We start from the raw sequence: 27,549 nt of genomic DNA, 5'->3' as shown, positions 1-27,549 counted from the left end.
GTTTTATATAAAGCTTAAGTAACTTGCCAAAATTCTGGCAAAGATACATTAGACTATTTCAGACATGGCAGGATCAGTATAGCTGTTGCCAAGAAATTTTTAAGGAACAAAAACAATATAGTAAAGTAGCCTTTTTTTAAGACATATAATCTATTTAACATGGTCAAATTCAGAGCTTTAATTTAAAATGATTCTACAATATTACACAGTAATCATCTACTCTGCAGGGAATATTAACCTACAGAGATGCTAAGAAGAAGATACAGTGTGAGTAAAGCACAAGGATGAACTCATGATTCAAGATCCATTCTTCAGAGAACAGCATTAACCTACAGGGATGGTCAGAAGACTATGACCTCAGCATATGAGTATCAGCTCCTGGTTCTGGATTTATCTGCAGAGTATTAGCCTATGGGGATACTATACTAAGAAGGAAGATACATCATGCATACAGCAAGTGGGTATCAGCTACTGGTTCTGGAGAGTGTCATATTACATGCCTAAGGTCCAATCAGAGCTGCCCAAGAATTCACAAATGATGTTCCTGAAATGAAAAACTAATAGTAAGGATTACAGGATACTAGAATGTAAACACCATTAAGAAAGGCAATTGTGTGTTTTGTTTAATACTGTATCTCCAATGCCAAAAAGAACCTGCTTCGCCAAAAGTACAAAACAAATATTTTCTAAATAAACAAAAGATGCAAAGGTTAAATGAATGATAATTCACAGAGAATACCAGCCAGTGTCATGGCAGCACACACCTATCATCTTCCCAGCACTCAGCAGGCTGAGGCAGAAGGCTCAAAATTTCCAGGCCAGCCTGGGGGATGTTGAAAGACTCTGTCTCAAAGAAGCAAAAGGGAGAGAAGAATGCCTACACTTAAGGCAGAACTCACATTGACATGTATTTGTAACCTTCTATTCCAAGTTGGCATAGGAGTTAACTGGAACTAACATAAATATACCCAGTGACACTGCAACATAACTGATTTCAGAATGACTATACTAATGCATTTATAGATACAATTTATCTGGGAAATATTTGTATAAGTAAAAACAAAAACAAAATAGTGGATTGATATTATACTGCCTTTTGCCTCCAGATGACACTATTTATTTTTTCTTAAAATGACTTACTTCAAGAGTCTTAAATGACAAAGCCATCTCCATAGCTTTAATTGGCTTACACTTCAAAGTTCTTTTTTTTTTTTAAAGAAAAAAAGTAGCAAAATAAACCTAGCATAATATTTACTATTCCATCCATCTTTAAGTACACAGTTTAGTGGCATAAAGGATCTTCACACTGTTGTGCAACCATCACCAGCAAAGTTTTCATCATCAAGAACTTTTTCATCACCCCAAAAGGAAACTCAGCACGCACTCAACAGTCATTCCCCAGCCCTCCTTTGCCCAGCTCCAGGAACCCATGATCCGACCTTCTATCACTATGAATGTAACTAGTCTAGATACATCATCTAAGTGAAAACATACAAAGGCAGGTGCCAACATTCAGAAACTAGCAGAGGAGTGAGATATAGCAGAGAGACCACACACACATACACACACACACAAAAAAAAACAAAACAGAGGGGCCAGGTGTGGTGATGCATGTCTGTAATCCCACTCAGGAGGCAAGAGGATCATGAGTTCAAAGCCAGTCTGGGCTCAAAAGAAAGCTACAGGGCTAGCGGATTGAGAAATGGCTCTGTACAAGAATGCTCTCTGTGGAAGTATAAGAACCTTAGTTCAGTTTCCAGCACCCATGTTAAAGGAAAGAAAAAAAAAAAAGCCTGAGCATGGCTGCACATGCCTGTAAGCCCAGTGCATTGAGGAACAGGGACAGGATTGTTGTGGCTCACTAGTCAGCCAGTCTAGCCAAAACCAGCGTAAGCTCCAGGCTCAGTAAGAGACCCTGTCTCATGGAAAGAGGACAGAAAAGCAATAGAGGACACTTGACATCCTCCTCTGCCTCTGCTCACAGGTACATAGGACATGTACATCTGAACACACACACACTCCAAAAACAAGACAAAAAGATAGGAGGGCAGGGAGATACAGAGAAGGAGACAAGAGCCTATAGTAGCAGGGCCTGTAATCCTAGCACTTAGAAGGTGAGACAGAAGGATCAGGAGTTTGAGACCACCCTCTGCTACACAGAAAATTGGAGGTCATCTTGGCTAAATCAACAACAACAAAAATAAACAAATAAATAAATAAAAGCAGCTTGGTATGGTGGCACAGATGTAATCCCAGCACTAGGAAGGCTGGGGCACGAAGATTCCAAGTTCAAAGTCAACCTGGGCTACATAGTGAGGCTGTCTCCAAAACATAAAAAGAAGAAAACTAACTCACCCAATTGCCCTCGAAATATATATCTTTTATGCCCATGTATTAATGCCACTCTCACTTTTGGTCAGAGAAGCTTCTCAGATGGCAGTAACTACTAGAGACATTCAAAACCCATCAAAGTACTGGGAAGTGACAGTATTCAGCACTGACAGACATCTCTATTACAATATCCTCCAAGACTCAGGGACCACTGCAGAAGAGATGATGAAAAGAACGTAAGAGCCCAAAGAGGGAAGGAATGCTTTGGGACTCTGCCTTCCAGACACAACATGGCTGCTGCATTCATGACCTCACAGTGGCTGATGCTACCTACACAAGACCTGCATAAGAGGGCAAAAAAACGGGGAGAGGGTTGGCATCAAAACAGAAGAGGGACTAGTTAGAAAGGGACAGTGGACAGTAGATATAGGAAGGAGACAAAGGGTGGTGAGGACTTTAGGTTCAAGGTACATTGTAAGTATGTATGGAGGTTGTCAATAAAAAGTTTAATACTAGGGCTAGAGAGATGGCTCAGCAATTAAAGGCACTTGCTTGCAATCCCTAATGGTCTGGGTTTGATTCCCCAGTTTTTCCTGTAAAGCCAGATGTACAAAGGGATGCATGCATCTGGAGTTCATTTGTTGCACCCATTTTCTCTCTCTCTGCCAATTTATCTTTCTCTCAAATAAATTAATTGATTAATTAAATAAAAGTTTTTTTTTTAAGTTTAACACTAGAACAAGGAGATGCCTCAGCAGTTAAAGATGTTTGCTTGCAAAGCCTGATGGTCTGGGTTCAAATCCCTGGTACACACGTAAAGCTACCTACACAACATGGCACATGGCTATCTGGAGTTCATTTGCAGTGACTAGAGGTCTTGGTATGTCATTCATATACTCTCTCAAACAAACAAAAATATTTTTTAAAACGTTTGAAATTTAGGCTGCAGAGATGGCTCAATGGTTAAAGGAGCTTGCTTACAAAGCTTGATGACCTGGGTTTAATTCCCTGGTACCCATGTAAAGCCATGTGTACAAAGTGGCACATGTGTCTGGAAATTTATTTGTAGTGGCAAGAGGTCCTGATGAGCCCATTCTCTATCTGCCTCTTTCTCTCTTTCTCTCTCTCAAATAAATATCTTTAAAGTTTTTTAAATTAAAAAAAAAGAAAGAAAGAAAAAGGAGGGCTAGAGGGATGGCTTAGGGGTTAAGGCGCTTGCCTGCAAAGCCAAAGGACTCACTCAGGCTTAGTTCCCCAGGACCCACGTAAGCCAGATGCACAAGGTGGCCCATGCATATGGAATTTGTTTGCAGTGACTAGAGGCTCTGGCACACCCATTTTCTGTCTGTCTGTTTCTCTCTCTCTTAAATAAATAAACTTACAAATTTTTAAAATAAAAGAGAAAAGAAATAGCAATTAATTACCTATAAAACAACCCTTTGTATAGTTACCAACATATCCCAATTTCCAATTTGATCAAAAAAAGATTAAAATAACTTAAAGTCTATTTCTCACAATAGTCATCTCATATGTAAGTACATTCATCATAACGGACACAGGGTACTCTTTACTTGGAATTTTAAGTGTTGGAATTATGTCAGTCTCATAAAAGTAAACAGAGCTGGACATGGAAGCTCATACCACGGTGAGTCCAAGACTAGCCTGAACTAGAATGAGACCCTGCCTCAAAAAAAACAATTGTCGGGGGACTTCTGGTTAAGATGGCAGCGTAGGTACCACGCCAAAGCAGCCTAGGGGGGAAAAAGACAAAAAAACTCACCAAAATACACACTTCCACTAAAAAGTGAGGTGTATAGGAAATTGAGGCGGCAGCGGAGAAGTAGAAGAGTTCCAGAGCATCCAGAGCCTGCACAGGCGGGAACAGTGGCTCCGGGGCGGCTCGGCCACCCGCCGCAGCCGCGGAGCGGCAGAAAGCCACCGGACTCTCGGCTCGAGCCGCAGGACAAGCCAGGTGCGGGATTTTCCCCTCACACCGCGCTCTCCGCAACTCGGGAAACGTGAGGGGAGAGCGGCAGCGAGCAACGGAGGGAAGAGCAGACCGCGAGGTAGAAGCACACGTGGAGAAGCGATACAACCAGAGCAGCCGCGGCTCCCTCCCCTCCCCCACCACCTGAACCAAGCTCCAGCGAACACAGCAGCGGCCCGGGACCCGGCCACGCCAACTTGGGCTGACAGCAGGACCCAAGCAGGAGCAGAGTTCGACAGCAACTTCAGCGGCTGCAGCACCGGTACCAGTGGCCCCAGCAGCAGTGGACCCAGGAGTGGCAGCAGCGGCAGATCCCGCGGCAGCGGCTTCGGGGTGAGCAGCGGCGGTGGACACGGCAACGGCAGCTTCAGCAGCGGTGTTGGCTCCGGTGCTGGCAGCTACAACAGCAGCAGAGGCAGCAGCAGCGGCTCAGTTTGCCCCGTAGGAAAAGCAAGTGCCCAGCTCCAGAAATCAGAACAGCAGCCCGACGACCCAGGCAGCAACTTGACTGAGACCAAAATCACCCAAGGTAACAGGGATTGCACCAGGGAAGGGTCTCACTTGGTCACAAGCTGACTTGGATCCCTCAACAGACCAGAAATCTAAACCTCTTTGTTGATAGAGGATCTGGTCATTATAATAACTAGTCTTGCATACATACTCGGGGCTGTTTTTGATTGAATGTGTACAGTGTTTAGTTAACTTTTAGAATCTACCAGTATTTTATTCCACTCAGCCTGCTTGAATACTCCTATAGCAGGGAAACTCAACCCCTAAGAACATCTTTGTAGATACTCTGAGAGTCTTAAGAGCCACACCTAATACCTTAAGGTCCTACCCTGAAAATATATTACATCAAATCAATAGATACAGCTAAGAATACACAGATAGCTAGAAAATCCAAGCATTAACTTAATCCAAGATGCAAAAATATATACATTATAACACAAGAAACACTAAAAAGCAAGACGATATAAATCCACCTAAAAGTATTAATGCATCAGAAATGTCCTCCAGTGAGAAAGAGTTAGAGGAAATGCCTGAGAAAGAGTTCAAAAGAATAATTATAAATATGTTCAAAGAGGTCAAAGAACACATGAAAACAATCAAAGAAGAAATCAAAGAGGAAATCAAAGGAATCAAAGAAGAGGCAGGACACCAATTTAATGAAATAAAGAAGGCAATACAAGACATAAATAGGGAAATAGAAATAATAAAGAAAAACCAGTCAGAATTACTAGCAATGAAGAACACAGTTAATGAAATAAAAAACTCTGTAGAAAATCTCACCAGTAGGATGGATGAGGGAGAGGACAGAATATCTAAGCTAGAAGATCAGGTGGCAGACCTAATGCAGTCCAACAAAGAGAAAGACAAACTTATAGAAAAGTATGAGTGGGAATTTCAAGATATTCGGGACACTATGAAAAGATCCAATATAAGAATTCAGGGCATAGTAGAAGGAGAAGAACTCCACTCCAGAGGCATAGTAGGCATCTTCAACAAAATCATAGAGGAAAATTTTCCCCAAATTGGGAAAGAGGTGCCAATACAGATACAGGAAGCCTTTAGAACCCCAGCCAGACAAAACCCAGAAAGAAACTCTTCTCGCCACATTATACTCAAACTTCCAAACACACAAACCAAAGAAAAAATATTGAAAGCAGTTAGAGAGAAAAATCAAGTTACCTACAAAAGCAAGCCCATCAGGATTACAGCAGATTATTCAACACAAACTTTTAAAGCCAGAAGGGCTTGGAGTGATATATTCCAAGTTCTGAAAGATAACAACTGTCAACCAAGGTTACTTTATCCTGCAAAGTTATCCATCCAAATAGATGGAGAAATAAAGACATTCCATGACAAAAGCAGGTTAAAGGAGTATCTGAAGACAAAACCAGCTCTACAGAAAATACTTGATAGAATCCTCCATGCTGAACAAAAGGAAAAGCACACATATAAGGAACCTAGAAAAAACCAGCTATACTCAAATACCAGTTAACAGAAGAGAGCACAGGTAGAACAAGTAACACACACACACACACACAAATGGCAAACATAAATACACACCTTTCAATAATATCTCTTAATATCAACGGTCTCAATGCCCCAATGAAAAGACATAGATTTGCAGACTGGGTTAAAAAGCAGGATCCTACAATTTGTTGTCTCCAAGAAACTCACCTTTCTACAAAGGATAGACATTATCTTAGGGTGAAAGGTTGGAAGACGGTGTTTCAAGCAAATGGGCCTAGAAAACAAGCAGGGGTTGCTATCCTAATATCAGACAGGGTAGACTTTAGTCCGACGTTAGTCAAGAAAGATAAGGAAGGTCACTTTATATTGATTAAGGGCACACTCCAACAGGAGGACATTACAATCCTAAACATATATGCACCTAACATGGGGGCTCCCAAATTCGTCAAACAAACACTATTAGAACTAAGGTCACAGATAACACCAAACACAGTGGTGGTGGGTGACTTTAACACCCCACTCTCATCAATTGACAGGTCATCCAGGGAAAGAATAAACAGAGAGGCATCTGGACTAAATGAGGTCATAGAAGGAATGGACCTAACAGATATATACAGGACATTTCATCCAAAGGCTGCAGAATATACATTCTTTTCAGCAGCACATGGAACATTCTCTAAAATAGACCATATATTAGGACACAAAGCAAATCTTAACAAATTCAGGAAAATTGAAATAATTCCTTGCATTCTATCTGACCACAATGGAATTAAACTACAAATCAGTAGCAAGAAAGGCTATAGAGCATACACAAAATCATGGAAACTAAACAATACACTACTAAATGATGAGTGGGTCAATGAAGAAATCAAAAAGGAAATCAAAAAATTTATAGAGTCAAATGATAATGAGAACACAACATACCAAAATCTCTGGGACACAATGAAGGCAGTTCTAAGAGGTAAATTTATAGCCCTAAGTGCCTATATTAAGAAATTAGAAAGGTCGCAAGTAAACGACCTAATGCTTCGCCTTAAAGCCTTGGAAAAAGAAGAACAAGGCAAACCAAAAAGTAGTAGACGGGAAGAAATAATAAAGATTAGGGCAGAAATTAATGAAATAGAAACAAAAAGAACAATCCAAAGAATTAATGAAACAAAGAGTTGGTTCTTTGAAAGGATAAACAAGATTGATAAACCCTTAGCAAATCTGACCAAAAGAAAGAGAGAAGAGACACAAATTAATAAAATCAGAGATGAACAAGGTAACATAACAACAGATTCCAGAGAAATTCAAAAAATTATAGGGACATACTATAAAAGCATATACTCCACAAAGTATGAAAATCTGAAAGAAATGGATGATTTCCTTGATCTATATGACCTACCTAAATTAAAGCAAAATGAGATTAATCACTTAAATAGACCTATAACAAACATGGAGATCCGAGCAGTTATCAATAATCTCCCAACTAAAAAAAGCCCAGGCCCGGATGGATTCACTGCTGAATTTTACCAGACTTTTAAGGAAGAGCTAACACCATTGCTTCTTAAGCTTTTCCAGGAAATAGAAAAAGAAGGAATCCTACCAAACTCCTTCTATGAGGCCAGCATCACCCTGATACCAAAACCAGGCAAAGATAGAACAAAAAAAGAAAATTACAGACCAATCTCCCTCATGAACATAGATGCAAAAATTCTCAACAAAATATTGGCAAACAGAATACAAGAGTATATCAAAAAGATCATTCACCCTGACCAAGTAGGCTTTATCCCAGAGATGCAGGGATGGTTCAACATACGCAAATCTATAAATGTAATACATTACATAAATGGGTTGAAGGACAAAAATCACATGATCATCTCATTAGATGCAGAGAAAGCATTTGACAAAATCCAACATCCCTTCATGATAAAAGTCCTACAGAGACTGGGAATAGAAGGAACATATCTCAATATAATAAAGGCTATTTATGACAAGCCTACAGCCAACATATTACTAAATGGGGAAAAACTGGAAGCTTTTCCACTAAAATCAGGAACAAGACAAGGGTGTCCACTGTCTCCACTTCTATTTAATATAGTTTTGGAAGTCTTAGCCATAGCAATAAGGCAAGAGACACACATAAAAGGGATACAAATTGGAAAGGAAGAAATCAAGTTATCATTATTTGCAGATGACATGATTCTATACATAAAGGACCCTAAAGACTCTACTAGCAAGCTGTTAGAGCTGATCAAAACCTACAGCAATGTAGCAGGATACAAAATAAATACACAGAAATCAGTAGCCTTCGTATATGCTAACAACAAACACACAGAGGATGAAATCAGAGAATCACTCCCATTCACAATTGCATCAAAAAAAATAAAATACCTTGGAATAAACCTAACCAAGGAAGTAAAGAATCTATACAATGAGAACTTTAAAACACTCAAGCGAGAAATTGCAGAAGACACTAGAAAGTGGAGAAACATCCCTTGTTCCTGGATTGGAAGAATCAATATCGTGAAAATGGCAATCTTACCTAAAGCAATCTACACATTTAATGCAATCCCTATCAAAATTCCAAAGGCTTTCTTCATGGAAATAGAAAAAACAAACCAAAAATTCATTCGGAATCACAAAAAACCTCGAATATCTAAAATAATACTGAGCAACAAAAAAGAGGCTGGTGGTATCACCATACCTGATTTTAACCTATACTACAGAGCCATAGTAACAAAAACAGCATGGTACTGGCACAAAAACAGACATGTAGATCAGTGGAACAGAATAGAGGACCCAGATGTAAGCCCAAGTAGCTATAGCCACCTGATATTCGATAAAAATGCCAAAAATACTCATTGGAGAAGAGACAGCCTCTTCAGCAAATGGTGTTTTGAAAACTGGATAAATATCTGCAGAAGGATGAAAATAGATTCTTCTCTCTCGCCATGCACAAGAATTAAGTCCAAATGGATTAAAGACCTTAACATCAGACCGGAAACTTTGAAACTGCTAGAGGAAAAAGTAGGGGAAACCCTTCAACATATTGGTCTTGGCAAAGACTTTCTGAATACAAACCCAATTGCTCAGGCAATAAAACCACAGATTAACCACTGGGACCTAATGAAATTACAAAGATTTTGCACCGCAAAGGACACAGTGAAAAAAGCAAAGAGGCAACCTACAGAATGGGAAAAAATCTTCGCCAGCTATATATCTGATAGAGGATTAATATCTAGGATATACAAAGAACTCAAAAAGTTAAATAATAAGGAATCAAACAAGCCAATCAAAAAATGGGCTAAGGAGCTAAATAGAGAGTTCTCAAAGGAAGAAATACGAATGGCATATAAGCACCTAAAAAAATGTTCTACGTCACTAGTCATCAGGGAAATGCAGATTAACTACATTGAGATTCCATCTCACTCCTGTCAGATTGGCCACCATCATGAAAACAAATGATCATAAATGTTGGCGGGGATGTGGAAAAAAAGGAACCCTTCTGCACTGCTGGTGGGAATGCAATCTGGTCCAGCCATTGTGGAAAACAGTGTGGAGGTTCCTAAAGCAGCTAGAGATTGATCTACCATATGACCCAGCTATAGCACTCCTAGGCATATATCCAAAGGTCTCATCTCATTTCCTTAGAAGTACATGCTCAACCATGTTTATTGCTGCTCAATTTATAATAGCTGGGAAATGGAACCAGCCTAGATGTCCCTCAACAGATGAGTGGATAATGAAGATGTGGTACATTTATGCAATGGAGTTCTACTCAGCGGTAAAGAAAAATGAAGTTATGAAATTTGCAGAAAAATGGATGGACCTGGAAAGTATTATACTAAGTCAGGTAACCCAGGCCCAGAAAGCCAAGCGCCACATGTTCTCTCTCATATGGGGATCCTAGCTACAGATGACTGGGCTTCTTTGTGAGAATGAAAATACTTAGTAGCAGAGGCCAGTAAGTTGAAAAGGAGACATAAAGGGTGGAGAAAGGAAGGGAGGAGGATACTTAATAGGTTGATATTGTATATATGTAATTACAATGATTGTAATGGGGAGGTAATATGATTGAGAATGGAATTTCAAACGGGAAAGTGTGGGGGTGGGGAGGGAGGGAATTACCATGGGATATATTTTATAATAATGGAAAATGTTAATAAAAATTAAAAAAAATAAAAAAAATAAAAATTAAAAAAAAAAAGAGTTGCATAGCTTGTGAGATATCTAAATCATGTCAAGCATAAACATATCACCTCAAATGCTTTTCTTATTTCTATGGTGGTGAAAATGTTAAAAACCTTTTCTAAAAATAAACCCGTTCCTTCTAGCTTTGTGAAAAAAAAAAAAATAAAAAATAAAACAATTGTCGGGCGTCGTGGCACACACCTTTAATCCCAGCACTTGGGAGGCAGAAGTAGGAGGATCGCCGCAAGTTTGAGGCTACCCTGAGAGTACATAGTGAATTCCAGGTCAGCTTGAGCTACAGTGAGACCCTACCTCAAAAAAAAAAAAAAAATTAAATTAGGGCTGGGGAGATGGCTTAGCAGTTAGACATTTGCCTGCAAAGCCAAAGGACTGAGGTTCAATTCCCTATGACTCACATAAGCCAGGTGAACAAGGTGGTGCAATGTGGAGTTTGTTTGCAGCAGCTGAAGGCCCTGGTATGCCCATTCTGTCTCTCTCTGCCTCTTTCTCTCTCGCTCGCTCATGCATAAAATAAATAAAATTATTTTTTTAGACTTTCAAAATAAATTATTGCTCAGTTATTGCTATTTTAATTTTTATTTATTTAAACTCTTTAAGAACATTAGAAAGCCAGTTGAGGTTAAAGTTTCAATGACATAAACTGAAAACTTGTTTGAAAACACAACTTATAGGGAAGGGAGGTGAACGCCTACTTGGGAGATCATTCTTGACTGTACAGCGAGTACAAATCTTAAAACTACCAAACAGAAACAAACAAACAAAAAAACCAAAAATACCACAGCCAGTATCCTACCCATATTGCAAAAATAAAAAATGCATCTAACAACTGGAATTGTAAAATTAAGTATCTTTTGTTACTGTGAAAAGTTCTAAGAAGTTTTTCTTAGGATAGAAAAGTTAAGATCTGCAAAGTTAGGGCTGGGGAGATGGTTCAGGAGTTAAAGGTAGTTGCTTGCGGGCTGGAGAGATGGCTTAGTGGTTAAGCGCTTGCCTGTGAAGCCTGAGGACCCTGGTTCGAGGCTCAATTCTCCAGGACCCACGTTAGCCAGATGCACAAAGGGGCGCACGCATCTGGAGTTCGGTTTGCAGTGGCTGGAGGCCTGCTGTGCCCATTCTCTCTATCTGCCTCTTTCTCTGTTGCTCTCAAATAAGTAAAAATAAACAACAAAAAAAAGGCACTTGCTGGCAAAACCTGATGGTCTCAGTTCAACTTCCCAGTACCCAATGAAAACCAGACGTACAAAGCAGTGCATGGCATTTGGAGTTCATTTGCAGCCACAAAAGGCCCTAGTATACCCATACTCTCCCTATGTCTATCTCTTTCCTTTTTTGTTTTTTGTTTTTTGTTTTTTGGTTTTTGTTTTTTGTTTTTTCAAGATAGGGTCTTACTCTAGCTCAGGCTGACCTGGAATTCACTATGTAGTCTCAGGGTGGCCTCAAACTCGTGGTGATCCTCCTACCTCTGCCTCCCGAGTGCTGGGATTAAGGCATGCACCACCATGCCCAGCTAGCTCTTTCTTAAATAATTTTTTTTAATTATTTCCAGCTAGGTGTGGCGATACACGCTTTTAATCCCAGCACTCGGGAGGCAGAAGTAGGAGAATCACTGCGCATTTGAGGCCATCCTGAGACTACACAGGGAATTCTAGTTCAGTCTGAGCTAGAAGGAGACCCTACCTTGAAACAACAAAGAAAAATGATTTCCAAATAAAATTACTTGGATGTATCCAAGCTTAAGTACCAACACTTAGATTGCTCAACTTCTTTAAAATGACCACTTCATAGAAAAAAAGTGTACAGGATCCCAGCACGACTCTAGTGAGGGCTGCACACACTGAGTGTCTGCCACTTACATACTTCCTGCTGAGGACAAAAGCACAAAGAAAAAGAAAGGAACGTTCCTGTTCCCAGAGGACAGCTGGGTTTCCCTGCAGTGACTTCCTCCACTGGATCAGTGACAGCACTGCTGCCTCAGACCACAAGGGGAAAGGGCAGGTACAAGCTCCTGATTCAAGTGAAATATGACACATCCCCTCCACTCCACATTTCCCAAGTAAATGCCAGTGTGTAAACCTGAGACACAACTAAAATGACGACAGCTGAGACTGACTTTGTGATTGAGGTTATTCAATTAAAAAGGTAGACTGGGCTGGAGAGATGGCTTAGCAGTTAAGCGCTTGCCTGTGAAGCCTAAGGACCCCGGTTCGAGGCTCGGTTCCCCAGGTCCCACGTTAGCCAGATGCACAAGGGGGCGCACGCGTCTGGAGTTCGTTTGCAGAGGCTGGAAGCCCTGGCGCGCCCATTCCCTCTCTCTCCCTCTATCTGTCTTTCTCTGTGTGTCTGTTGCTCTCAAATAAATAAATAAAAAATTTAAAAAAAATTCTTAAAAAGGTAGACTATTGGGCAAGAGGAATGGCTTAGCCCTTAAGGAGTTTGCCTGCAAAGATAAAGGACCCAGGTTCGATTCCCCAGGACCCACATTTGCCAGATGTACAAGGGGGCACATACATCTGCAGTTTGCAGTGGCTAAAGGCCCAGGAGTGCCCATTCTGTCTCCCCCCCCCCCCGTCCTTCTTTCTCTCTCTTACAAATATATAAATAATCACTTTAAGGGCTAGAGAGATGGCTTAGTGGTTAAGGCACTTGCCTATGAAGCGAAAGGACTCAGGTTCAATTCCCCAGTACCCACGTAAGCCAGATGCACAAGGTGGTGTATGCATCTGGAGTTTGTCTGCAGTGGCTGGAGGCCCTGGTGTGCCATATTCTCTCTCTCTCTCTTTTTCTCTCTCAAATAAATAAATAACAAGTTGAAAAAGACACATAAATATGAATGAAAAATATATTAAAATAACCAGGTACTAGAAACTCTTTTTTTTTTTTCCTTTTTGAGGCAGAGTCTCAATTTAGCCCAGGATGATCTGGAAGGCACTCTGTAGCCCAGGCTGATCTAAAACTTAACAGCACTCTTCCTATAACAGTTCCCCAAGTGCTGGAATTCGAGATGTGCACCACCACACCCTGTTTCAAACCTCATTTTTAAAGCAAGTAATGCATTAACTCAAACCCACAAGTCTAAGTGCTGCAAGTGCATACACATAAGTACTGTTTTTTTCACATGGGTGCTGGGAACGAAGCCAGGGCTTGTGCATGCTAAGAAGTTCTACCACTCTACTACCTGTCCACCATCAAGAAACATGCTATATGTGACCTCAACATACATATGAACACACAATATATGTGCATGTATGTATGTGTGTTCACAAGTTTATTGAACTATAAACATACTTGACTAATTAATTGCTTGCAATCTCCTGAACATATAAAAAGTCCACTTGGAACCTATTATTTCAAAACAGCTTCCTAATAAACCATAATGCTGCCAGGCATGGTGATGTACGCCTTTAATCTCAGCACTCGGAAGGCAGAGGTAAGAAAGGGGATCACCGTTGAATTCCAGGCCACCCTGAGACTATATAGTACATAGTGAATTCCAGGTCAGCCTGGACTACAATGAGACCCTACCTCAAAAAAAAAAAAAAAAAACCATAATGCATAGGGCTGAAAAGATGGCTTAGCAGTTAAAGGAGCTTGCTTGCAAAGCCTAGTGGACTGGGCTCAATTTCCCAGTACCCACATAAAGCCAGATGCACAAAGTGGTGCATGTACCTCGAGTTCATCTGCAGTGTCAAGAAGACCTGATATTCCCCTTTCCTTCTCTTTCTCTCATTCTCGCTCTCTCTCTCTCTGCTTGCAAATAAAAGTGTTTTAAAACATAATGCATAACATAGGATTCCCTTATCCTATGTGTGTGCATGCACACATGTGTTTGGGTTGGAACCCAGGGTCTTGCACATCCTACGCAAGTGTTCTATCTCTGCTATGTCCTCTGATATAACGCACATCCATATATGCAATAGAACAGAAAATCCACTGTGTCCACAAGCCACACACTGATGGTAGAAAAATTTCAGTGTCAGAGGTAGGATATCTTCCAGTGAATTTTTGGCCAAGGAGGCCTCCAGTGGGCCCCCAATACAAACAGGCTAGTACCAAGGCTCTTGATTGCCCACCAGAACTAGATGGTAAGGCCCTATTGACAAAGACTCCAGATGCTTGGACTGCAGGTCACTGAAAAATCAAGCAGGAGCTGAGCTGAAAGCCTCCTCCCTGTTGACAAGCTGTTAAGATGCTGAAAAGAGCTATGCAGCCTGCTGGAGGAGAAAAGTCATTAACAGTGTTAATCAGCAGTGAAACCTGCAAGAGCAACGGCTGGCCAGCCAGGCCAAATGTACCAACTGGTGCAATAGTGTCATGTCACTTGTGGGGGAAACCAACTGCTCTCTAATTGGATTTGAGGTCCACTCCACAGGAAGGAATTCCAACCTGGTACTGAAAATCTAGTCAAAAGCGTGTAGTTGGAGAGGTCATAAGCCCTAGGGAGGAAACTACTGCTGTTTTCTGGCTAAATGGATACAATAGGTCTATCAAACTGCCCTCTTAAATACTTAGGCTTTTGCACATATATTAATGCTACTCTCACTTTTGGTTAGAGAATCTTCTCTTCTTGTTTTCTGGTTTTTTTTTTTGTTTTGGTCAAGGTAGACTCTCAATCTAGACCAGGCTGACCAGGAATTCTCTATGTAGTCTCAGGCTGGCTTTGAACTCACAGCAATCCTCCTGCTTCTGCCTCCCAAGTGCTGGGACTAAAGGCATGCACCACCACACCCACAAGAAGCTTCTCTTTTCAGATGGGGGTGACCACTAGGGTGACTCAAAACTCACCAAAGTGCTGAGAAGTGACAGTGGTGTGTTCAGCACTAAGTGAGACATATCTATAGCATCCTTCAAGGCTCAGGGTTCATTGCAGAAGAAGTAGCAGAAAGATTTTAAGAGCCAAATGAAGGAGAGAAATGCTCACAATACTGTCATCCACCTACAAAGTGGCCCTGATATTCATGTTCTCACATTGGCTGACACTACCTATACAAGACCTCGATAATAGGGGGGGGAAAAATGATGACATCAAAATAGAAGACAGACTAGTTAGAAAAAAAGGGATGGATTCAGTAGAGGGGGAGATTTTAGAGGGGGAAAAGGAGAGTGGTAGGAAGGGATTATGATCATGATATACTGTTTATATTTATAGAAGTTAACAATAAAATTTTAAAGAAAAAAGGAAATCCAGAAGGTTTATCAGTGTATCAGTAGTGATTTTTTTTTTTACTCTGAGTGATAAGGATTAGAGAAAATTTTTATTTCCTTCTTTTAGCTTCTTCTGTCTTCTAATTTTTCCCAAAACATGGATTAGTTGTACATAAAATGTTGACTAACAGCTTCTGAGTACAAAGTATGGTACTTACATAGTATGGTTCTGCTTCCCTTTCAGTCATCTCATCCTGATACAGGGTGAAGCACGTTGGGATTCGTCCAAACCACACATCTCGAAGAACATCTTTGTCATCTGTCATGCTTCCAGCAGGTAAAGCAGTACATATAGGCTAAGTTCTTTCTTCAACCAAAGCCAAACTGCAAACAATGAAGAGCATTATGAGACCCTTAGAAGGATGAGGAAAAAGTTAAAGAAAGAAATGAACGCTATTAAATTTCACATTAAAAAAAATACATGACCAAGCCAAACACAGTGGCACAGACCTATAGTCCAAATTACTCAGGAGGCTAGAGGACTGCTTGAATCCAAGAATTTGGGGCCATCTCTTTAAACAACAACAAAGCAAAAGAAAAAAAAAGGAGTTCAAGGTCATCCTCAGCTAAATAGTGAGATCAAGGCCAGTGTAAACTACCAGAGATCTTTTTTTTTTTGCTTATTTTTATTTATTTGAGAGCGACAGACAGAGAGAAAGAGGCAGAGAGAGAGAAAGAGAGAGAGACAGAGAAAGAGAGAGAATTGGTGCACCAGGGCCACCAGCCACTGTGAACAAACTTCAGACGCGTGCGCCCCCTTGTGCATCCAGCTAACATGGGTCCTGGGGAATCGAGCCTTGAACCAGGGTCCTTAGGCTTCATAGGCAAGCGCTTAACCGCTAAACCACCTCTCCAGCCCAACCAGAGATCTTATCTCAAAAACAAGACAGCACAAAACCTGCAAATGGAAATGTGGGCATGGAAGTAGGGCAAAGTGGGCGTGGCAGGAAGACAAGGGAAAGATGGCAGGGTAGGGCTCTAGATCTGTGCACTACTCAAGTGCCCTCCAGGGCTCTCTACAGCTAGGCAACACAGTATCCCATGGGAGTAAATGGAAAATAAATACTGCAGATAATAATGCTTTGAGTAACTCAGAGTACCTGGATTCAGTCTACTAAAAGAGTATTTCCTCAGGCTGGAGAGATGGTTAAGCAGTTAAGACACTTGTCTGTAAAACGTAAAGACCCAGGTTCAATTTTCCAGCACCCATATAAAGCCAGATGCACAAGATGGCACATGTGTCTAGAGTTCATTTGCAGCAGCTAGAGGCCCTAACATGCCTATTCTTTCTATCTGCTTCTCTCTCACAAATAAAATATTTTTTTAAAATAAATATTTCCTACATCTTGCTCCAACTTTCAAATATATAATTTGTCAAAATATGGCACATCAATTTTTTATTTTTCTGTAATTTTTTTAATTTTTATTTATTTATTAGAGACAGAGGTAGAGGGAGGGAGGGAGGAAGGAAGGGAGGGAAGGAGCAAGGGAGGAAGGAGGGAAGGGAGAATAGGCACACCAGGGCTTCTAGCCACTGCAAACGAATTCCAGACACAGGCACCACCATGTACATCTGGCTTACATGGGACCTGGAGAATCAAACCTAGATCCTTAGGCTTTGCAGGCATGTGCCTTAACCACTAAGTCATCTCTCCAGCCCTCTGTATTTTTTTAAATTTTATTCAATTTTTATTTATTCATTTGAGAGAGACAGAGGGAGAAAGGGGCAGATAGAGAGAGAGAGAGAGAATGGGCACACCAGGGCCTACAGCCACTGCTAATGAACTCCAGACGTACGCATCCCCTTGTGCATTTGGCTAACATGGGTCCTGGGGAATTGAGCCTCGAACCGGGGTCCTTAGGCTTCATAGGCAAGCACTTAACCGCTAAGCCATCTCTCCAGCCCTCTCTGTATTTTTTTTTAATGAGAGAGAGAAAGAATTGAGAATTAGCATGCTAGGGCCTGCAGACATTGCATTCAAACTCCAGGTGCATGCACCACCTTGTACACATGTACACCCTTGCATCATCTTGTGCATCTGCCTTATGTGAGACCTGGAGAGTTGAACATGGATCCTTAGGATTTGCAGGCAAACGCCTGCATTACTAAACCATCTCTCCCGCCCCCACAGGAAAAATTCTAAATAATGATGTGATGCCCCCAGAATTACGAGTCTAGACATGTATCAATGATCAACACTGAGTTATATTCAAGGAGCTTGTCTTCTTTATTCTCTTCCCCCAACCAATGCCAAGAATATTAAGACAGCCATCAATTAACCAAGGAAAAAAGTTGGAGACCAGTGGGGTATGGTGACGCACACCTTTAGTCCCAGCACTCAGGAGGCAGAGGAAGGTGGACCATTATGAGTCTGAGGCCACCCTGAGACTGCATAGTGAATTCCAGGTCAGCCTGGACTGGAGTGAGACCCTACCTCAAAAAAAAAAAAAAAAAAAAGAAAGTTGGAGACCAGCCAGATGCAATATTATCCACAAGTAAACTGAAAAAGGAGGGGGGGAAAATGTGCCCATTATCAAAATGCTAGGCAACAGCAAATTCAGGATAAGAACTGAGGTATTTAAACTGAAACCAGGGTTCTTTTCATAGCAGCATTTAAACTTTTATAAAATACATCCAATGATTTTTGAGCATATGACATATCTATATAAATTCCCTGTAGTTCCATAGTGATAGACTTCAAAATCCAAACATGGGGCTGAAGAGATGGCTCAGTGGTTAAGGCTCCTGCCTGCAAAGCTTAATGACCCGGGTTCAACTCCCCAATACTCATGAAAAGCCAGATGCACAAAATGGTGCATGCATCTGGAGCCTTTTTGTAGTAGCTAGAGGCCTTTTTGTGCACCCATTCTCTCTGTCTCTCTCCAATAAATAAATAAATAAAATGTTTTTTTATGGCGGAGCACACCTTTGATCCAGCACTTGAGTGGACAAGGCAGGAGGGTTGTCAAGTGCTGGAGGTCACCCTGAAACTACAAAGTGAATTCCAGGTCAGCCTAGGCTAGAACAAGCCACTACCTTGAAAAACACATATACACACACATATACACACACATACATACATACATACATACATACATACATACATACATACAGTTCATTTGCAGGAGCAAGAGACCCTGGGGCAAACATATTTACTCTCTTCAAATATTTTTTTACTCATTTTTATAAGTGTGACAGAGAGACAGAAAGAGGCAGATAGAGAGAGAGAGAATGGGCGTGCCAGGGCCTCCAGCCACTGCAAACGAATTCCAGATGCGTGTGCCCCCTTGTGCATCTGGCTAATGTGGGTGCTGGGGAATCGAGCCTCGAACCGGGGTCCTTAGGCTTCACAGGCAACGCTTAACCACTAAGCCATCTCTCTAGCCCTCTTCAAATATTTTTAAAAAATAGAACATAGGGCTGCAGAGATGGCACGGTAAAGCATGATGGCCTGGGTTCAATTCACTGGACCCATATACAGGCAGATACACAAAGTGGTGCATGTGTCTGGAGTTTGTTTGCAGTATATTCTCTAAAATAAATCAAGATAATAAGGCCTGGCGTAGTGGCGCACACCTTAAATCCCAGTACTCTGAAGGCAGAGGTAGGAGGATTGCTGTGAGTTCAAGGCCAGCCTAGAACTACAGAATGAGTTCCAAGTCAGCCAAGCTAGAGTGAGACTCTACCTCTAAAAGAAATAACTAAAATGGAAAGCAGAAGTGAGGGAGATGGCTCCCGGGCTAAAGGTGCTTGCATGCAAAGCCTGCCAGCCAAGGTTCAATTCCCTAGGACCCAAGTAAAGGCAGATATACAAAGTGGTACATGTGCCTAGAGCTCATTTGCAGCAGCAAAGGGACACTGTTTCTCTCTGTGTGTCTTTCTTTCTTTTTAATACTTTTATTTATTTGTAAGCAGAGAGAAATTGAAAAGATAGAGAGAACAGATGTTCCAGGGCCTCCAGCCACTACAAATGAACTCCACATGCATGCTCCACTTTGTGTATCTGGCCTTATGTGGGTACAGGGGAATTGAACCTGGGTCATTAGGCTTTGCGGGCAAGCACCTTAACTGTTAAGCCATCTCTCCAGCCCCTGTCTCCATCTTTCTGTCTTTCCCTCCATTCCCCCCTCTCTCTTTTTCAAATAAATAAATGATTTAAAAAAAAATACCAAGTAAAAAAGAGTTCTGGAGATAGGGATGGAGAGATGGCTTAGTGGTTAAGCACTTGCCTGTGAAGCCTAAGGACCCCAGTTTGAGGCTCAATTTTCCAGGACCCACATTAGCCAGATGCACAAAGGGGCACACGTGTCTGGAATTTGTTTGCAGTGGCTAGAGGCCCTGGCACACCCATTCACTCTCTCTCTCTCTATCTGCCTCTTTCTCTCTGTCTGTCACTCTCAAATAAATAAATAAATAAAAATAAAACAAAAAAGAGTTCTGGAGATATAACTTGGTCGTAAAATGCTTGCCTAGCATGTGTGATACCTTAGGTTCAATCCTTAGTACCACAAAAAATAGTAACAACAATCTACATTGGCTGGTTTCCCCTTAAATTCACCAGCACTAACCTCAAGATACTGGATTCAATCCTCATTGCTGCCAAAAAACAAAAAGGTACTGTCAATATGTCACACTGGATGATTTTCTTCTCAGAAGCAGGTAGAAAATATAAATGAAGGCAATTCAAACTTAAAATGAGTATGGCCCTGTAAGAGGCTCTTCCCTTCTTCCCATGAAATAATGACCTGGTTGGTCAGAGTCCAGAACAGCATTTGAGATGTGTCTATTAATAGGCAGGGATCACCACAAACCAAAATACCATGTATGTGGTATGGCTCCTTCTCTCCCCAGTTAAGCTGCCAGAGCCCTTGACCATCCTGCTCTTTCCTTCCAGGTCATTCTCTGTTGCTTCTTCCTTTCACAGGTCAGAAGAGGAAAAATAAATGGCTAACATTCTCTGCTTGGTTTCTGAGCCCACCAGGAAAGGGAAACTACCACAAAAACCAACTAGATATGGGTTTTAAAACCTTGTGTTCCAGCCACATCTATGAACATCCTGTAGTAGGATTTCAATTTTAGGTTAAACCCAATAAAAAATACTAGGTATGGCGGCACATGCCTTTAATCCCAGCACTTAGGAGGCAGAGGTAGGAGGATGCTGTGAGTTTATGGCTGCCCTGAAACTACAGAGTGAGTTAAAGGTCAGCCTGGGAGACCCTACCTCAAACCTCCTCTTCCCTCTCTCCCCCCAAAATAAACTAGTATCATTGTATGTTTTTGGTTTTCAAGAGGTTTTTTTATCTTTGTTGAGGCAGGTTCTTACTGAGGTACACCTGAAATTCACTCAAATCCAGGCTAGCCTTGAAGTCAAGGTGATCCTCTTATTTCAGCCTCAAAAGTGCTGGGATTAAAGGCATAAGACACTACTTTTTAATTTTTTTTATAATCACTGTTTTCTTTTCTAATATTTGTATTATATTTATCTGAGAGAGAGAATGGGCATGCCAGGGCTTCCAGCCGCTGCAAATTAACTCCAGACATGTACACCACCTTGTACATTTAGCTTACATGGGTCCTGGGGAATCAAACCTGGGACCTCAGTCATCATAGGCAAGTACCTTAACCACTAAGCCATCTCTCCAGCCCTAGTTTTTGTTCATTTAGAAAGGGTCTCACAGTGTAGCCCAGGCGGGCCTCCCATGCTCAGCATCATGCTTTATAGGACATCAAGGTAATTAGTTGACTAAGCTATGGTAATTAAAGGCATAATGTCTCAGTATTGACATAAATTTTGCAAAACAAACTACCTAATGGATCTGTGAGATACAAATAAGGTCACTGACTGCCTTGATCATAATAAACATTCAACTTAAGTTTTATGAAGGTTTCCATTCTAATATACTTAACTAAAAATATAAATGCAAAATTGATGATATAAGCTATGTAATCTCACCTGAAAATGGTAAATTAGCACTTAGATATGAGAATATAACAAGTGACACATGCAGCACACAATTGTAAATTCAGCACTTGGGAGGAAGAGGCAAGAACTACAAGTTCTAGGCCAGCCTGGACTGCACAATAAAACCCAGTCTCTGGCTGGAGAGATGGCTCAGCAGTTAAGGTGCCTGCCTGCAAAGACTAACAACACTGTGATTTGAATCCCCAGTACACAAAGTTTATTTGCAGTGGCAGGAGGCCCTGGCATGCCCTTTCCCTTTTTCTGTCTGTCCCCCTTTCTCAAATAAATAAAATAAAACAATAAAAATATTTTTAAAAATAGGGAGGGGCTGGGGGATTAGGGCTGTAGCTCAGTGACAGAGCAACTGATTCAGTCTGCATAAAGTCCTTGGTTCAATACCTAACACCAAAAAAAAAGCATTATAAAATAAGAATAAAGGAAAGCAACAGCTAAAAATTACACATCAAGCATACTGCTAAAATACTCAATATAGACAACAAATACATGCCCAGCTATATATATGACATGTGGTAGGTGAACACAAAATACCTTAAAATAAAAAAAAAACACCCTTTGGGCTACAGAGATGACTCAGCTGTTAAGGCATTTGTCTGCAAAGCCTAAAGACCTGAGTTTGATTCTCCAGTACCCACATAAAACCAAATACCCATATTCTTTCTTCCTCTCTCCTCTCTTCCTCCTCCTCCTACTTCTCTTTCTCCCTGTACTGGGCATGGTGGCATATACCTTTAATTTCAGTACTCGGAAGGCAGAGGCAGGAGGATCACCATGAGTTCCAGGCCAGCCTAAGGAGACTACACAGTGAATTCCAGGTCAGCCTAGGCTAGAACAAGACCCTACCTTGAAAAACAAACAAACATAAAACACAAAAATACTCCTGCTTTTTGTTCAGAAAATATAATAATTTCAAGATGAACTGTACCACGCATGCACTTCCAGTCTCCTACATGCTTTTGCACATGGTACTATGTCCCAAATGGACATCTCTAGACAACCTTCCTTCTATGCATGAAAGGTAGAGTGCTTCCTTTCCTCACTGCACTTTTTTGTTTGTTTTGTTTTGTTTTATTTATTTATTTATTTATTTTTGAGGTAGGTTCTCCCTCTAGCCCAGGCTGACCTGGAATTCACTATTTAGTCTCAGGGTGGCCTCAAACTCACAGTGATCCTCCTACCTCAGCCTCCCGAGTACTGGGATTAAAGGTGTGGGCCACCACGCCCGGCTCTCCTCACTGTACTTTTACTTTTTCCTCCACTTCAGTAATTACAAACTTGCACTAAAGACATTCATTTGTATGTAGGTGCCTCAGAACACAGACAGCAATGCATTTCCTTGGGGAAAAGGACTGTGTTTCACACATCTTTTCACTTCTTGGAACACTGTCTAGAATAAAGGCACCCAAAAATTTTGCCTGGATTTAAGTTTGCTTCAAAGAGTACATGAATCCTCCAAAAATGAGGTAAGTCAGATTAGATAAAAGTAAAACAATAGTATTTTCTGGAAGGGGAGGCTTGAACAGTGTCTCTGAAGTCTAGGCTGGCCTCAAACAAACTATGTAGTAGAGGCTGGCCTTGAACTCTTGATCCACCTATCTCTTCCAAGTACTGGGATTACAAGGCATGAGTCTCCATGCCCACACTTGGTGTATTTTTTTTTTAATTTCCAGAAACACTATATATTTTATGTTACCTCACATTTGATATACACAAGCCTACATGTTCCCATTTTAAAATTTGAGATGAAAGGTTGAAACATTTTCTAAAGTCTTGTGGCTGGATCTGGGAAGATGACTCAGGGGTTAAAGGTGTTTCTTTGCAAAGCCTGTCAGCATGGGTTCAATTCCCAAACACCCATGTAGGAAAGAGTGGCACAGCAACTGGCATCCATATCCTAGCACATGCAAATAAGTAAATTAAAATAATAAAATAAAATTTGTGACTTAAAAAAAAGTCTAAACTGGAAACCACAGAAGCGTTCCTAATCCCATTCTTTTCATCGTGCTGTACTGTTTTTCTGACATCCCTTCTAATCAAGGTCCCCTTTGTCCAAGGTCAATACAGAAATCAATTAGATGTTACATTTTAAGAGCTTTTCTGAGGAGAGAAAGGAATTAAATGTTAGTGTACCTGTAGCATCCAAAGAATTTTACAATACTCAGAACTGACAGAGGAAGTCAAGTTTAGAACCTACAGTGGACTAGGTACTAATAAAAACACAAGTTAGGGCTGGAGAGATGGCTTAGCAGTTAAGCACTTGCCTGTGAAGCCTAAGGACCCTGGTTCGAGGCTCGGTTCCCCAGGTCCCACGTTAGCCAGATGCACAAGGGGGCGCACGCGTCTGGAGTTCGTTTGCAGTGGCTGGAGGCCCTGGCGCGCCCGTTCTCAATCTCTCTCTCTCTCTCTCTCTCTCTCTCTGTCACTCTCAAATAAATAAATAAAAAATGAACAAAAAAAATTAAAAAAAAAAAAAAACACAAGTTAAACCAGGTTTGGTGGCACATGCCTTTAATCCTAGCACTCAGAAGGCAGAGTGGGTTCAAGAACAACCTGAGACTACACAGTGAATTTCAGGTCACCCTGGGCTAGAGTAAAACCCTACCTTGAAAAAAAAAAACATAAAACAAAACAACACAAAACATGCATTGAAATGTCAATGCCAGGCATGGTGATACATGACTGTAATTCCAGGGTAAAGATAGGAGAATTGGAAGTTCAAGTCCATCCTTAGCTACACACCAAATTCAAGGCCAGCCTAGGCTACATGATACCTTGTCTCAAAAACAAAGCTAAAAGATAATAAAAATAAGAGCCACACCATAAAGAATCCATAAGTGGAAAATGCATTTCATACTCCTAAGCAACTGAACATCACAGCTTAGCAACACAATACATGGAGAGTGTAACTACTAACCCTGGTGAACCCTCACAACTTGCCACAACTGCCAGCCATCACAAGAAAGCAACATACCACATATGGCTAGCTGATTTGAATGTCAACATTTAAAATTGCAAATATGAGCTATATATATAGCTCAGTAGTGGTATTTGCCTAACATGTTTGAGGCCTGGGTTCCACCCCCAGCCCTAAGGGGATCTTTTTTTAAGGTATGTGCCTCTACACTCAGCTGTTTAAAAAATGTATCTGTTGATTTACAAGCAGAGAAATAGAAGAGAAATGTGCAGAGAGAGGACTGGTGCCTCCAGCAGAGGCAAACAAACTCCAGAGGCATGTGCCATTTTGGGCATCTGGCTTTATACAGGTACGGGGGAATCAAACCCAGGCCATTAGGCTTTTCAGACAAATTCCTTAACCTCTGAGCCATTTCTCCAGCTCCAGGGGACATTTTAATTTACCAGAAATGGTGGCACACAGTAATCCCAGTACTTAGGAGGCTGAGGTAAGAAGATCACAAGTTCAAGGCCAGTCTAAGCTACATAGGTTATAAGGCTGCTACATGGCAAGACCCTGTCTCAAAAACAACTACAACTTTTCAAGGAGTTTCTGCTCCAAGTACATCATCATAAGGTGGAAAAAGTCTTAAACTGAACTGCAGGAAGTTAACAACTACCTGTATTCCATGAAGGGGAAATCAGCAGGAAATACAAAGGAGGAACAAACTGAAATTTGGGCTTAGAGTAAGAGATCATGGAGATCACGAGTGAGCTAACAGTGTGACATATCTCAATGTCACAAATGATCCTAGTCTATTTCTTCATTAAGCCTCAATTTTCTTTACCTATGAAGTGGAGTATGAAAGTCACAAAATTATATGAGAAAAAAAAATCCAAGGTGCCTAGTATAATAACAGACACACATGCTAGGTAACACAAGCATATTCCTTTAAAGTCTATGAAAAATCATGAAATACCCCACTTCAAAGACTGGGGCAGTATCAATTTTATCCAACAGCCCAGAGAGCCTACAAGGTTTCAGAATGGTGAAGAACCAAGTACCTGGCAGCATGCACAAAAGGAGACACTAGCCAGGAGACAACCTCAGCAACTAATGCATAACAAAATGAGTGCTAGACCTACAGTGGCAGTAGTGCATTTGTGAAACTGACCTGAGTCTTTCCAAGGAAGAGATAAGAACAAGGGTAGAGAACATTTAAATACTAACAGAAGGCTTTTCAGTGCCAGGGATGGGATAACTTCCAATGAGTTGTTGGTCAGGGAGGTCCCTAATGCCCCCAAAACATTATAGGCCATTGCCGAGGCCCTTAGTTTCCCACCAGGAATAGATGGTAAGACCCTATTGCTGAAGACTCCACATACTTGGGCTGCAAGGTCACTGAGGAATCCTGCTGGAACTGAGCTGATAACCTCCATGTAGACAAGCTGACAGAAAGCTGGAAAAAGGCATTCTGCATGCAGCTCAACGGGACAAAGAGAAAACACCAGTGAAGATACTCAACAGTGGACACTGCAAGCCTTACATTTGGCCAGCCAGGCCAAATGAGCCAATGGGTGCAATAGTGGCACATCTGTCATGGTGAAAACCAACTGCCCTCTAATTGGACTGAAGGCCTGCTCCATGGGAGGGAATACATCCCTGATACTGAACACTTCAAACAGGGGTAGTCATGAGCCCTAAGGGTGTAACATCTGCTGCTGTCTGGCTAAATGTATATACTATGCTTATCAAACTGCCCAGTAAGCACTTCTCCTAATGTTCATACCCTTATATTAATGCTACTCTCACTTTTGGTAGAGAAACTTTTTCCTTTGCAGATGGCAGTGACCTTGAGATGACTCAGAAGGCATCATGGTGCTGGAAAGAAGTGACCAGAGTGCTCAGTATTTGAATATCTCTCACACCTTCCAAGGCTCAAGGTCCACTGACAGAGAGGTGGCAGAAAGAATGTAAGAACCAAAGGAAGGGTAGGACTCCTTACAACGTGCTCCCACCAGACACAAAATGGCCTGGATATCCATGACCTCACAATGCCTGACACTACCTACACAAGACCATCATAATAGGAGGAAAAGATCATGACATCAAAATAGAAGAGAGACTGAGATGGGGAAAATGGAGTTTCAAAGGGGAAGGGGGGGGAGGGAGGGTATTACCATGGGATTTTTTTATAATCATGGAAGTTGTTAATAAAAAATCTGGAAAAATAAATAAATAAATAAATAAAAATTTTAAAAGAAAAAATATTAACAGAAGGCAACACAAGGAAGCAGTTGAGAGACTTATGTGTTGTAGTCAGATTCATATTACTGGTAGAAATCACCCAACCATGAGCAGCTTGTGGGGAAAAAAAGAGGTTTATTTTGGCTTACAGACTGGAAGGGAAGCTCCATGATGGCAGGGAAAACGATGACATGAGCAAAGGGTGGACATCACCCCCTAGCCAACATAAGGTGGACCATAGCAACAGGACAGTGTGCCAAACACTGGGATGGGGAAGCTGGCTATAACACCCATAAGCTGGCCCCCAACTATGCACTACCTCTGGGAGGCTTCAATTTCCAATTGCCATCAGCTGGGGACCTAGCATCCAGAACACCTAAGTTTATGGGGGACAGCTGAGTCAAACCACTACTGTATATAAAATCAGATTGACATAGTTTAAGCCCTGACTTCCATCTACTAGCTGAGTTTCCATATACAACAACCCCATCCTTTCTTAATCTTCTACCTGCAAAATAAAGATAATTCTAGCATTAATAGGGCACAGGTGGCACATGGCAATCTATGTAGGTCTGATTGACTCAATATGCACTTTTCTCATGTTCCCATGCATCCTCAGTTGGAACATTCCTTCTTCTTTTGGCCAGCACCTTAAAACTATTTTTTATTAATTTATTTATTTATTTTGAGAGCAAGAAAGACAAAGAGACAGAGAGAGAGAGAACAAGCATGCC

The 27,549-nt window shown here is 41.2% G+C and overlaps 1 protein-coding gene across 4 annotated transcripts in view; it reads right to left on the bottom strand.

Annotated features, from left to right (window-relative positions):
- The window catches only part of Atg5 (autophagy related 5), a 133,065-nt gene that overhangs the window by 96,362 nt on the left and 9,154 nt on the right, over positions 1 to 27,549 (bottom strand). For all 4 annotated transcript variants that reach the window (XM_045155291.1, XM_045155288.1, XM_045155290.1 and 1 more), the window contains exon 2: positions 15,853 to 16,018. In XM_045155291.1, the coding sequence (XP_045011226.1) occupies positions 15,853 to 15,960 (108 nt within the window). In that variant the 5' untranslated portion in view covers positions 15,961 to 16,018. The remainder of the gene's footprint in view (positions 1 to 15,852; positions 16,019 to 27,549) is intronic.

This window comes from Jaculus jaculus, chromosome 7, assembly GCF_020740685.1.
Source record: "Jaculus jaculus isolate mJacJac1 chromosome 7, mJacJac1.mat.Y.cur, whole genome shotgun sequence".
In the NCBI taxonomy this organism is placed as follows: domain Eukaryota; kingdom Metazoa; phylum Chordata; class Mammalia; order Rodentia; family Dipodidae; genus Jaculus; species Jaculus jaculus.
Note: the sequence above shows the minus strand (reverse complement) of the source record. Positions and strands in the feature narration are given on the sequence as shown.